Source organism: Pristis pectinata, chromosome 11 (assembly GCF_009764475.1).
Source record: "Pristis pectinata isolate sPriPec2 chromosome 11, sPriPec2.1.pri, whole genome shotgun sequence".
NCBI classification, from domain to species: domain Eukaryota; kingdom Metazoa; phylum Chordata; class Chondrichthyes; order Rhinopristiformes; family Pristidae; genus Pristis; species Pristis pectinata.
The window spans coordinates 87,112,579-87,125,709 of record NC_067415.1 but is presented as its reverse complement, the minus strand read 5'-3'; the positions used below and the strand labels follow the sequence as shown (position 1 = coordinate 87,125,709).

Here is a 13,131-nt window from a genome sequence, read left to right as displayed (position 1 = left end):
ATTGATCTGAGAGACTGGGCAGGGAAGTTTGAGCTGCGTGCATGTTGAGAGTTTGCATGCTTTGTTACAAATTCAGAGGCAGATCATTGCAGGACCTTTGCACAAACCATTAGCGAATGTTGGCAACAGGAATTGTGAAGTATGTCAGAGTAAATTCTGCGAGCCCCCAGCCCCTATCTCCCGGGGGGGGGGAGGGAGTGGATTGACAGTTTGGTAGCTCCACCTTTCACTAGTTCACTCTCAGGGCTACGGCTGTTGCTGGCAAAGCTGGGGTTTAATTTCCACCACTGATAAGGTGGTGTTGAGCCACCTTCTTCCTGAACTGCTACCTTCTACGTGAGGAAGATGCTTTCACAAGATGTTCTGCCACTTCGGCAGGCAGTTCAGATCATCCTCCATGGATGAAAGATTTCCTTCCCTGAGGAACTTCAGTCACACGGTTTAGTTAAATAATAATCCAACACCTTGATTTTCACAGTAATTTTCACAGAAAACAGCTTTTTACTTCCAGATTCTTTTTCTAAATTACCATTTAAATTCTCAGTAGCTATGGAGGGTTTCAAATAGCCAGCTCCAGTAATACTCCGTCCAACAGTCCACACTCCCTCCAAGCACAGTTAAAGCATGTGTGGGAAAGGTGAGTTGGTGTGATTAGGGCTACATTCTCTCATTAGAGTGCAGAATAAGTGTAGAAGGACTTACAGACTTGGACTTCGATAAGCTACCCAAGGTCTGGATGGTCTTAGACACGAGAGTCAGGGTCCGTGCTGTTACTGGGTCCTGAACAGGAAGAAATGATCACCAGATCTGGATCAACATTCAATGGCAGTAAAGCTGGAGCAACAATCAGATTCTGTAAATGCAAGTCTGGTGTGAAAAGGCAGCGAGGACGGGGAAGGCTGTGGTATCTTCAGCTTCCTCTTAACTATGTAATTAACACCAGGCAAGGAAATTCACTGTATCAACAAATCAGATTGGTTGTCTGAAACGTGGCTGCAACTTTGCACACAGCAAGATCCCGTAATTTTTCTAATTTCCCTGATGGAGAGATAAATGAGCTTTACATCACTCTCAGTCATTAATTACAGTTGAAATCGTGCTGCAGCTGTATACAGCTTTGGTGAGGCCACATTTGGAGTACTGTGTGCAGTTCAGGTTGCCACATTACAGGAAGGATGTGGAGGCTTTGGAGAGGGTGTAGAAGAGGTTCAGCAGGATGCTGCCTGGATTATAGAGCATTAGCTATAAGGAGAGGTGGACAAACTCGGGTTGTTTTCTCTGGAGCGGCGGAGGCTGAGGGAGAAGTATATAAAATGATGAAATGGACAGACGGGTTAGACAGACAGAGTCTTTTTCCCAGAGTGGAAACGTCAAATACTAGAGGACACAGCTTCAAGGTGAGTGGGGGAAAGTTTAACGGAGATTGAGAGTGCTAGGTGCCTAGAATGGGCTACTAAGGGAGACGGGGGAAGCAGATATGATAGCAACATTTAAAAGGCATTTAGACAGGACATGAACAGACAGGGAATGGAAGGATTAGTTTAAATTGGCATCACGGTCAGCACAGACATCATGGGCTTAAGGGCCTGTTCCTGTGCTGTACTGTTCTGTGTTCTATGTGATTCCAATCAACAGCCTGGATTTTCCAGAGTAGCCCAGTGCCTGTCCCCCCATTCGCACAAACCTAGCTTATCAGATCTGGACGCCAATTCTATCAGTCAACATTGTCCTGGTGTGGTGTGACAACAGTATCTCAAGTGGGGAATCATGTCACATGGGTAGGCAGAGCAAGTCCAACCAATGACAGGGCAAAGCCCCACCCCCAGCTCTGCTGCTTGCTGAAGCTGTCGGTTTTTGACCTGAATGGTTAACTCTGTTTCTCTCTCCACCGATGCTGAGTGACCTGCTGGGTGTTACAATTACTCTGTTTTATTTGAAGGTTTTAGAATGCTTCTGATTGCCTCGTTTAGGGGAGGTTTATCTTGGCTCTTGGCGTAAGCATCACCAAGTAGTGGTGACATTAAGTCATTCAACCAGAAAGATCTTGGCTAGTTAATGAGTTATATAAAAGGGTATGTAGAACAGAGTCAGTTAGGGCCTGATTCATGTAGGAAGGTTGTGGTGAAGGAGCCACGCTACGGGCAGACAAGGGAACTTTGCTGGGCTCCCACTATGATGTTCACATTTCCAGCTCTATTTGCTTGCCCTTTTGTACTCTATCTCACCGGGTTTTTGAGAAGGCATCCTGACCATTGCAACAGACTAGTTCCTGACATTGTTTGTTCTGGGCAAAGTCCACACTGTGTACTTACTGGATGGTGAAGGTGAAGCTGGAACAGGTTAGGTGAAAGAATAGCTGGGGCAAAGAATCGCAGGAAGATAAAACTGCTTACAGCTGTGTACCGCACATCAGGATCACCTAGAAAAACAGTTTCCACGTTACCATTGGATTACATAGATGCTTTAAGTATATGAACTCAACATTAGGACCACTGTTGATGTAAAACCACAGCCACATACATCACTAAGCATCATCCTGGCAGCCCAACCACATATTGCCTCTCTCAGGACATCCTAAAGCTATTCCTCCCTGCATTCCTCCAATACTGGCTTTTTCTGCATCCTGATTTTTATAACCTTCAGCTACTGGAATTTATGGAATTCCCTCCCAAGATTCCTCACGTCTCTGCTACATTTACAACGTGCCTGAAAACTTTCCTCTTTCAGCAGGCTTTAGCTCAACTTTCCCATGTGCTCTTTGGAGTTTGGGTGCTTTGTGAAGGTGCCACAGAAATGCAAGCTCCTGGTGCTGAATTCATTGTTTTTTGAAGAGTAGTCACTGTTGTGCAGACATGCAAAAAAACAAAGAACAAGTGTGTTCCCAGCAGGTGACAGGTGAGGGGGTGCGTGTTGGCCAGGATATTGGGTGAACTCTGTTGTAACCTTTACATCAGCCTGGGCTAGACGGCACAGATTTATGTCCATGAAGGAGACTGTAAAATAGCCCCTTATCCCTTTAGTTGTATTGAACTGCATAGAATTCACAGGCCATTGAGCCCCTTGGCTCCACACCAGCCTCCTCCACCTCTCTCCATCTCCTTCTATCCCTCTCTTGCTCAGGTATTTCTCCAGCTTAAACTCATCTCTGCTTCTCACCTTGACCTCTCCTTGTACGAGTGAGTTCCACATTCTCTGCTCACTTGGGAAAGGAGTTTCTCCTGAATTTCTGATTGGATTTTTAATGACCATCTTATACTGATGGCCCTCTGGTTTCTGTCTTCATCGAAAGTGTGTCAATATCTTCTCTACATTCATCTTATTAAAGGGTTTCATAACTTGACAGAGTTTGAGTAAATTCCCAGCCTTCCCGTAGCCACTCAGTATTTCCCGATCACTGTAACCTCCCGGTCTGCCAACTTGCTTGTAAACGTTTGCTGCTGCTCCCAGTGCCCGGGTATCCCATTGACAATGTGGAGACCAGAACTGTGCACCACTGGAAGTGTGAGCTAATGATGAATGGAAACCACAACTTTCACACCGCTCTGTGACTAAACAAGGATCAGCACAAGGATAATGGTGCTGAACGACAGCACACTCTACCTTGGAATCTCTTGGCAGCAGACTCCCTCAGTGAGAAGAAAATGTCACACATGACTGTGGGACAACTCATGCCTGATGTCGTGATGACATTGAAAATTCTTTCAACATACTGCCTGAGGTTATCCTGAAATACAATGGAACAGTGATAATAGTACTTTATATTCCTGCACAGGGATCCACTGGACAGCACAGTGGGAATACGAGATATGGTTACCGAGACGCGACACCCTTGGTCTTACCAAGTTGGTTAAGATTAAGGAAGCTGGTTGGGTGGCTGGAGAGAAACTATTATTTGTGGTGAAGGTGGAAATGGGCAAAGCTTTAAACTTCATTATGGTCAGGGAGCAACTTTGGTTACTGCTGCTGAGGTGTGAGTGGGGACTAAGGATTCAGAACAAAGAAAATTAAGATCAGTGATCTGATTGCATGACAGGACAAGCTCGATGGACGGAACAGCCTCCTGTGGTTCTATAAGCTCACAGAACGGGGATGGAGCATTGACATCTGTCATGCTCCTACTGAAATAGATGCTCATTAGTGCCTGCAATGAGTGTGTGACAACAGCAGGAGCCTGCTGCCATTCCCCTGCAGGTTTCTAACCCTCTGCTTTTTGAGGCTAACTCTCGGCGTGAGGGTACCTTCACCAATGGTCACTATTTTACTAGTTCATGGGTCGTCTTCACAGCTGACAAGGCCAGCATTAACAACCACCTCAGCATGATGAGGAGGCAACGAGGAGCACTGCAGACGTATGACGAAGGGGTTCTGCAGCAGCCAAGCCTTGCACAGTTTGGTACAAGTCACGTGGGTGTGAGACTGCAGTGGTGCAGGGGCCCAGACCGGATAAGGAAGGCAGGCATGGTAGTGTAACGGTTAGCGTAACGCTTTACAGTGCCAGTGACCTGGGTTCAATTCTGGCCACTGTCCTGTAAGGAGTTTGTACGTTCTCCCCGTGTCCTGTGCGGGTTTCCTCCGGGTGCTCCGGTTTCCTCCCACATTCCAAAAGACGTATAGGTTAGGAAGTTGTGGGCATGCTAGGTTGGCGCCGGAAGCGTGGCGACACTTGTGGGCTGCCCCCAGAACACTCTACGCAAAGATGTATTTCATTGTGTGTTTCGATGTACATGTGACTAATAAAGAAATCTTATCTTATCTTAAGATTTCCTTCCCAAAAGGGCATCAATGAACCCAATTAGTAATCAGGCAGATTCACAGACACTTTTAGCTGATATGAGGAAAAGGCATAGAGGAGGCCATTTGGCCATCAAGTCTATGCCAACCGTCAACCAATCCCATTCACCTTCTTATTTCCCTGTAACTAGTCTCTCTCACATGTTATAGTCATAAGGTCATACAGCACAGAAAGAAGCCCTTCGTCCCACCGTGTCCATACAGACCATCAAGTACCCATCTATTACTAATCCCACTTAATGGCACTTGATCTCTAGCTTTCTACACACTGGCGATTCAAGTGCTTACCTCGGCACTTTAACTGCTGTGAGAGGCTCTGCCTCCGCCACCCCCTCAGGCAGTGCGTTCCAGATTCCAACTACCTCTGCATGAAGAAGATCTTCCTCAGATCCCCTCTAAACCTCTTACCCCTTCCTCTGAACCTCTGCCCTGTGGTATGGGGAAAAGTTTCCTGCCATCTACCCTCCCCATGTATACAAAACCACCCCAACAACTCACCACTGATTCTCCCACCACTCTGCTCCACTTGGGGCAATGTTCCAGTGTCCAATAACCTAACAGTCAGCATGTGAATGGACTCAGATCACAGGGGAAACCCATGTGGTCACAGGGAACAGATGCAAACTTCACATAGATTGAAGTAAAAGTTTGAATCTTCTGGATTACTATTGGAACACCAGTCAGATGCATAACCTCTACACAAACTGAAATTCAGATTCAGATCCTAATTAAAAGGAAGTGTTGGACTGGTGATTGATCATGCTGAAGGCTCTCACCATGTTGGACTCCAGACTCTCACCGTCCTTCAGCTTCACTGGGTCAATCTCACAGGACTTGTGACTTCACATATCTGGGAAACGAAAGAGAAATTCCAGTTTAATAAACATCTGTACTAACAGTTGCCAAACAGCTTATATAATGGCAAAAGCTCCAAGCTCTTGTGATCTCCCTTTCAACCAAAGGCTCTCCCTCTGTAAACTTCCTCTAAATCAAGAGATAAAATCACTCTGCAAATGATGAATCTTCAAAGGCTCTAACGATCCCTGTCTAATCCACTGCAATCCTCATTTTGGTATATCTAAATTAGGAATGTTGAAAGGTTCAGGGACACTAATTCTCTCCCTCAGTACCAACAAAGTTACAGCATAATTCTACTGCATTCAATTCCAGTTTAAAGTCAGACCTTAATTCCCTGGCAGCAGTGAATGAACAGGTCAAATTCTGCCCTTGTTAGAGAGGGGCCTGCAGTTCTATGTATTGGGTGTTTGAGAATGGAATTTTCTAATTCTTTCTGCAGGTGAATTTCCCTATGTGTACCAATTAGTGTGCATTTGAGTGGGCAAATGTGAGGAAGTGTATGTGTGTGTGAGAATGTATGTGTGTGTGAAAGTGATGTGCAAATGCATGGATGAGTGTGAGAGGAGGTGTGTGTGAGAGTGCATTCAAGGGTGCACACGTGTGTGTGAGAACAAGTGTGTGCATGCGCAAGAGAGGTGTGTGTGAGAAAAAGAGAGCAGGTGTGTGTGTGTGTGTCAGAGAGAGGTGAGTGTGTGTGTGTCAGAAAGAGCAGGTGTGTGTGTGAGGGTGAGTGTGTGCAAAAGTGAGCAACTGTGTGAGAGGGAGCAAGTGTGTGTGAGATGACCACTTGTGTGCATATGTGAATGTGTGTGAGAGTGAGCACGTACGAGAGGGAACGTGTGCGAGACGGAGTGAGTGTGAGAGGGAGTGAGTGTGTATCGAAGTGTGAGAGGGAGTGATGTGTGTGCGAGATGAGCACTTGTGTGCATGTGCAGTGTGCCATGCACTTGATGTCACTGATTGACTAGCCTGCCCTCCCACACGGTTCTGGTTACCTCATCGACAACAGGCTCAGTGTGACTTGCAGGTAGTGTCTCCCTGCCAGCTTCATCGTCTCATCAATGCACTTTGAGGTCAGGGAGTTGCCTCGGAAGATGGTGTTTTGGATCTCTGCAAAGCAACAGACCTATAATCACGACCGGTTCGGGAGATCATTGCTGAAGGAGACACTGGATGGGAGTCTGATGCCTCTCCCCACCTTTGAACTGCAGGGATCCCCCCAGCCGTACTCCAGTACATTCAGCTGATCTCAGCCTTCCCCGCTCACCACAAAGAATCGGTCTCTCCTGCCCTCAGAATTACAGCACAAAAGGGCATTTGGCCCTTGCATCCATGCTGATTCCATGCAGTATCTTAGCCTGTCCCTCTCCCCCACCCTCCCCACAAGCCACAGAGCAGTGGTACAGGGGCCGGGCCATCCAAATATCAAGAAACAATAAACTCCATTTATATAGTGCCCTTAGTGTAGTAAATCTCCCGATGCCTTTCACAGGAGAGTAGGCAGACAGAATTTGGCTACTGGGCCACAGAGGAGGAATCAGGGAGTGGCGGGATTTTGGGCAGGGGGTGTGGGGGGGATGGATTTCCAGAGCCGGGGCCCAGGCAGCTGGAGATGGGGCAGCCAGTGATGAGCCGTGGAAGTTGGGGTGATCGGGGGGCAGAAGTGGAGGAGATCTCGGGGGGTGTAGGTCCAGGGAAGGGGGAGTGAGAACAACAACTACTTCTGTATCTTTAGCACTCGTGCAACACTCTGAGCACTTTGGTCCTTTCCTACATCTTGCAACATTGCACCATTTGGTGGAGGGATGTGAGAGCTTTGGAGTGGAGGTGTTTGCAGAAGGGAAAGTAATGCAGCACGCGGTTAGGGTGGAAGGGAGAACAGGACAGTGAGGCTGTGGGGTTGTCGCGATGCACACGCCCTCGGAGTCAGGCAGCCGAGAATTCCCCCTTTTACTTACAGCGTCCTGTTTATTTTCAGCATTTGCAATGGCACTGATGAAGGGAACAATCTTTCCGTAGTGCAGGAAGAGTCCTGACCAAAGGCATAGCAGCTTGCTCGCTTCTCACGGCACACCTCCCCCAGCACATGGGCAGCAGACGCAGACACTGGCTGTGGGGGGGGGGGGAGTGGGGAGGTGAGAAAAGGGGTGATGGCAGGGAGAGGTGAGGGAGGGGGAAAGGGGAGGGGGTGAGAGGGACGGGAGGGGAGAGAGAGTGGAAGGGGGTGGGAGGGGGAGAGAGCAGTAGGGGGCGAGGCAGGGCAGAGGGAGGATGTTGTGAGCAGGGAGGGGTGAGGGAGGGGGAGGGGAGGGGGAGGGGGAGAGGGTAAGGAAGGAGGAGAGGGGGGAGGGGAGAGAGCGTGGAAGGGGATTGGGGGAGAGCGGTAGGGGGTGAGGGCAGGGAGGGGTGGGTGCAGAAGGGGAAGGGGTGAACAGAGAGGGGGTGGATTGGCAAGGGGGTGAGTAGGGGAGGGCAAAGCAGGCAGGCAGGGAGGGGAGAAGCATGGAGGAAGGAGAGATGTGAGTAGGGTAACAGGGATGGGGGAGCACAGGGCGTGGAGTGAGAAAGGGTAATGTGGAGGGAATGTAGGAAGCAAGGGAGTGAGAGGTGAGGAGGGGGAGAGGAGGAAGTGGGTTGTGGAGAGCAAAGTGTTGGGGACAGTTGTGGGAAAGGAGGAAGTTGGGGGTGGGAAGTAGAGAGGTGAGTGGGACAGTGGGAGAGGGGTGGAGGAAGGAGGAGAGAAATGAAACCAGAGAAAACAGAGTCAGATTACACTGGGGACCCAGGGAACCACAACCCAACTTCATCCATCTCGGTGGGACAAAGGCCAAGTGGAGCAGGAGGTGTGACAAGACAGCCTGTGGACTCCCACCTCTGCTGGCTTTGCTGCATGAAGCCTTGATCTAATACCATCTCCCTGCCCTTTCTCCAATAATTTCTCATTCAAGCACTGCACCAATTCCCTTTAAGTGGCTATTAATGTTCCCACTTACAAAACACATTACCCACAACTACCAGGCATCAACAGGAGAGGGCAGCAGTTACACTGTGGGGCTAACCCAGTGAAGAGAGAGCTGCCTTGTACCAAATGGAATCTAAAAGATACTTTCAACTCACAGATGATGCAAGCTTTAACGGAAAGTGGGAGCTAATTCTCCATGTGAAAGTGGTGCCACCTTAAGTCCCAGCAATGAGCTGTGATTAAGCTCTGCAGAATTTCCAGCTATTCAGCCCATCAGATTCATAGGCACAAGGTCTGGCAGAGTGGCAGGGCTAATAGAGCCACTGCCTCACGAAGCCTGTGACCTGGGCGTGATCCCCACCTTGGGCGCTGTCTGCGTGGAGTTTGCACGTTCTCCCCTGTGACCACATGGGTTTCTTCCAGGTTCTCCAGTTTCCTCCCACGTCCCAAAGACCAGCGGGTTGTTGGGTTAATTGGCCACTGTAAATTATCCCCAGAGTGTAGGGGGTAGAATTTAGGGGGTGTTGATGAGATTGTGGCAAAAGTAAATCATGGGATTAGTGTAGGATCAGTGAAAATGGATGGTTGATGGTTAGTACAGATATGGTGGGCTGAAGGGCCTGTTTCTGTGCTGTATCTCTCCATGACTATGCCTGCCACAATCATAGTGAATTACAGCACAGAAACAGGCCCTTCGGCCCACTGAGTTCATGCTGACCATCAAGCACCTATTAACATTAATACCTATACTAATCGCATTTTATGACTCCTTGAACAGACCTTTATATGATAAAGATGAACTCTTGATCTCCCAATCCACCTCGTCATGGCCCCTGCACTTTCTCTGTAAACTGTAACACTGGATTCTGCATCTGTTTTTCCTTTTGTACGACCTCATGTACTTAAGTACAGAAAGATCTGTCTGGATGGCACTGCAAACAAAGCTTTTCACCGTATCTGTCACGGTTGTGGTGGAAGGAGTGCCCTCAGATTGGAGGGCAGTGACTAGTGGTGTCCTGCAGGGATCGGTTCTGGGACCTCTACTTTTTGTGATACTTATAGATGACTTAGATGAGGGGGTGGAAGGCTGGGTTAGTAAGTTTGCGGACGACACTAAGATCAGCGGTGTTGTGGATAGTGTGGAGGGCTGTCGGAGCTTACAGAGGGATATTGATAGGATGCGAGCTGGGCTGACAAGTGCAGATGGAGTTCAATCCGGAGAAATGTGAGGTGGTACACTTTGGAAGGACAAACTCCAGGGCAGAGTACAGGGTAAATGGCAAGGTACTTGGCAGTGTAGAGGAGCAGAGGGATCTGGGGGTTCATATTCACAGTTCACTGAAAGTTGCCTCACAGGTGGATAGAGCAGTTAAGAAGGCCTATGGGACGTTAGCTTTCATAAATCGTGGGATTGAGTTTAAGAGCTGCGAAGTGATGATGCAGCTTTACAAAACTCTAGTTAGACCGCACTTAGAGTACTGTGTTCAATTCTGGTGCCACATTATAGGAAGGATGTGGAGGGGTTGGAGAGGGTGCAGAGGAGATTTACCAGGATGCTGCCTGGATTAGAGTGTATGGAATATGAGGAGAGGCTTAAGGTGCTAGGGCTTTATTCACTGGAAAGGAGGATGATGAGAGGAGACATGATAGAGGTTATAAAATATTGAGAGGAAATAGATAGAGTACAGTCAGCGCCTCCTTCCCAGGGCACCAATGCTCAAGACGAGAGGGCATGGCTTTAAGGTTATGGGTTGGGAGGTTCAGGGGAGATGTCCAGGGGGAGGTTTTTCACCCAGAGGAGTGGTTGGTGCATGGAATGCACTGCCTGGGGTGGTGGTGGAGGCAGATACATTGGACAGGTTCAAGAGTTTGTTGGATAGGCATATGGAGGAATGTGCGAGAGAGGGATATGCGGGAGGAAAGGGTGAGGGTGGTTTGATGGACGGCACAACATGGTGGGCCGAAGGGCCTGTTTTGTTGCTGTATGGTTCTATGGTTCTATCTCAGAACATGTGGACAATATATAACCAATTACCAATTCCCTCCATATTCTCATCAAACACCCCCCCTCCAGATTCTACCACTCACCATCACACTAGGGGCAACTTATAGCAGCCGATTAACCTACTGACTAATGCATCTTTGGGATGCAGGAGGACACCGGAGCACCCGAGAGGAAGCCGTGCTGTCACAGGGAGAATGTGCAAACTCCACAGACACCGGAGGTGGAATCGAACCTGGGGTCGCTGGAGCTTGAGGCTGTGGTTCTAGTGGCTCAAATGTGCTGCTCCACAGGAGCCTCCACCCAACCCTGTCCATCACCACCTTCCCCATCACCTCACATTCCTTTCTCCCTCCTGGGTTTCTCCAGCTTCTTGTTTCCAAAGTTTTTTGTTTCACGCCTGCTTACGTCAGTCTCACGCTTCCTACTCTGCCTAAGCCAGCACTATCCTTGGTATGAGGGTCATGGACAAGAGAGGGCCAGGACTGTTCTCATCTCCTGGGACTCACTGGGTCTGGTCAGGATTAGGGTTAAGGGTACCACACATCACTCGTACCTCAACATCTGCTGATTTATTATAAGGTCCCTCAGTGGATCGTAATAATGAGATGGAAATACGTGTCTTCAGTGGTAAACAATGTTCAGCCGTAGGGAGCCCAGGTCGACAGGCTTAACGGGCTTTCCATTTTCTCTGGGATGCAGGAAGTACCTGTGAGATTTGCAAAACAAAAAAAGCAAGAATGGAAAAAGCTCTTCCATCACGTCACAGCGCAATATTCTGACGAACATTTCCTGGTTCAGGACCTATTCTGTTCAGTAACGTTTCAGCAGTCTGCTTGGTTAAGGAGTCGTACTATTGCTTTCCCTGCTCACAAAGTATCAGATGCCCCTGCAGCAGGTGCTGTTGCTCTTTCCACCTTCCACCTGCGACAAGCTGCTACGTAAAAACCCCTGGAGATGAAATGGCCACTGGCTTTGGTAAATTCCAGTGTGGGATTATGTTACTCAGCAAGACTGTGCCCATATGCTATTTACCCAACATAAAAGACCGACCCCAGACACTAAGCCTCTGATAAACAATGGCAGGCCAACCTTACAGCCAATCCAGCCAAAGCCTCAAATAAAAACAGAAAAGGTAGACTTTCCCTAGTTCTGAAGAAAGATCATCACTCTGAAGCATTAACTCTGTTTCTCTGTCCACAGACACTACCTGACCTGCTGAATATCCCAGCAGTTTCTGTTCTCATTTCAGAGTTCCACCATCTTCAGCTTCTTGCTTTTCTACCTGAAGCCTCGGTTTAGTTGTACCCTGTACAGTTACACTTTCTCCACTCACCATTATTGAGTAGGGTGCACATGCCTAAAGCACAGTGACTGAACAAAACCTGCCATCTGCCGCTCGCTCTGCTCCATACAGAGGCACTATTACATGAGTCAGGCCCTCAATTACCAAGCTTGATGGGAAGATGTCTGCTTGAGGATCTTGAGTGGAAGTCGCAGTTCTCCCAGGAACTCGTCGCCGAACTTTAAGTTACTGGCGTTCCAAAGTCCAATCCTGGAAAATAAGATTCACTATCTCAGCAGCTGTGCAACATGACACAAGGAATCAGAGAACATATGAAAGACAGCACTGCTTGTAATATGGTGGTAATATATAAACATCTCAATGTAAATGCAAGTCTTGCATGCATTTTATAGGGTATGGCAGTGTGATAATTATTTATTGAGTAATATAAATGACCAGGAATCTGCCAGGTTATCATAAAACTCAGTGGGCTCACTGATGTCCTTCAGGGAACAATACCCGCCATGGTTACCTGTCTGGACCTATATGTGACTCCAGTTCCACACCAACATGGATAACGCATAACTGTGGCTAGCAGCACACTCAGTGAGGGTATGAGAAGGCAGACTCCTCAATAGTGTCACATTCTGGGAAATAAAATAAATAAAACTACTCCAATAAATACTTCACACTACTCCCATCAAGGCTGACTTATATCATGGTGCAATGTTAACATTTCCAGTCTCTGTGATCACTCACAGAGAAAGTTTTGTTGAACCGATTCCTAAGTAAGTTAATCTGTGTTTGTGGCAAAGAGCCTAGCTGGGAAGAGCACAGTTCAGAGATGGAATTGGTTGACTCATGGTAATTCCCCAATCCATTCCCCATCTACACACCACCTCTGCTGAGAAATGACAGAGTAACATACTTCACCAACTAACATTGTCACATTTTGAAAGCATGCCATCGACACTTAACTAGTTACTTTGCAGAATAAAGCCAATACACAAGAACTAGAAGAATACATTTCAAGATGTGTTTGTCGTTAACCAAATCTTAAAAAGGAAGCATTCTTGTGGTTAGTAATAAACATCCAATTGAAAAAAAACATTTCCTGTCAGTACAGCGGTATTCAAATGCTGTGTTTACTGCATGTCACTGTGAGAGGATGTACCAGGGACAGGTCAAAGCCACAGCAGTGTTGAAAGGAAACTATGGAAGGAGAGAAAAACA

The 13,131-nt window shown here is 47.8% G+C and overlaps 1 protein-coding gene across 1 annotated transcript in view; it reads right to left on the bottom strand.

Moving 5' to 3' along the window:
- The window catches only part of LOC127576075 (ras GTPase-activating protein 3-like), a 135,804-nt gene that overhangs the window by 16,743 nt on the left and 105,930 nt on the right, over positions 1-13,131 (bottom strand). Inside the window, 12 exon segments of the mRNA XM_052026434.1 lie at positions 703-780; positions 2,313-2,419; positions 3,601-3,724; positions 5,568-5,631; positions 6,631-6,661; positions 6,664-6,757; positions 7,608-7,679; positions 7,681-7,707; positions 7,709-7,759; positions 11,170-11,189; positions 11,192-11,322; positions 12,064-12,168. Coding sequence (XP_051882394.1) covers positions 703-780; positions 2,313-2,419; positions 3,601-3,724; positions 5,568-5,631; positions 6,631-6,661; positions 6,664-6,757; positions 7,608-7,679; positions 7,681-7,707; positions 7,709-7,759; positions 11,170-11,189; positions 11,192-11,322; positions 12,064-12,168 — 904 coding nt within the window.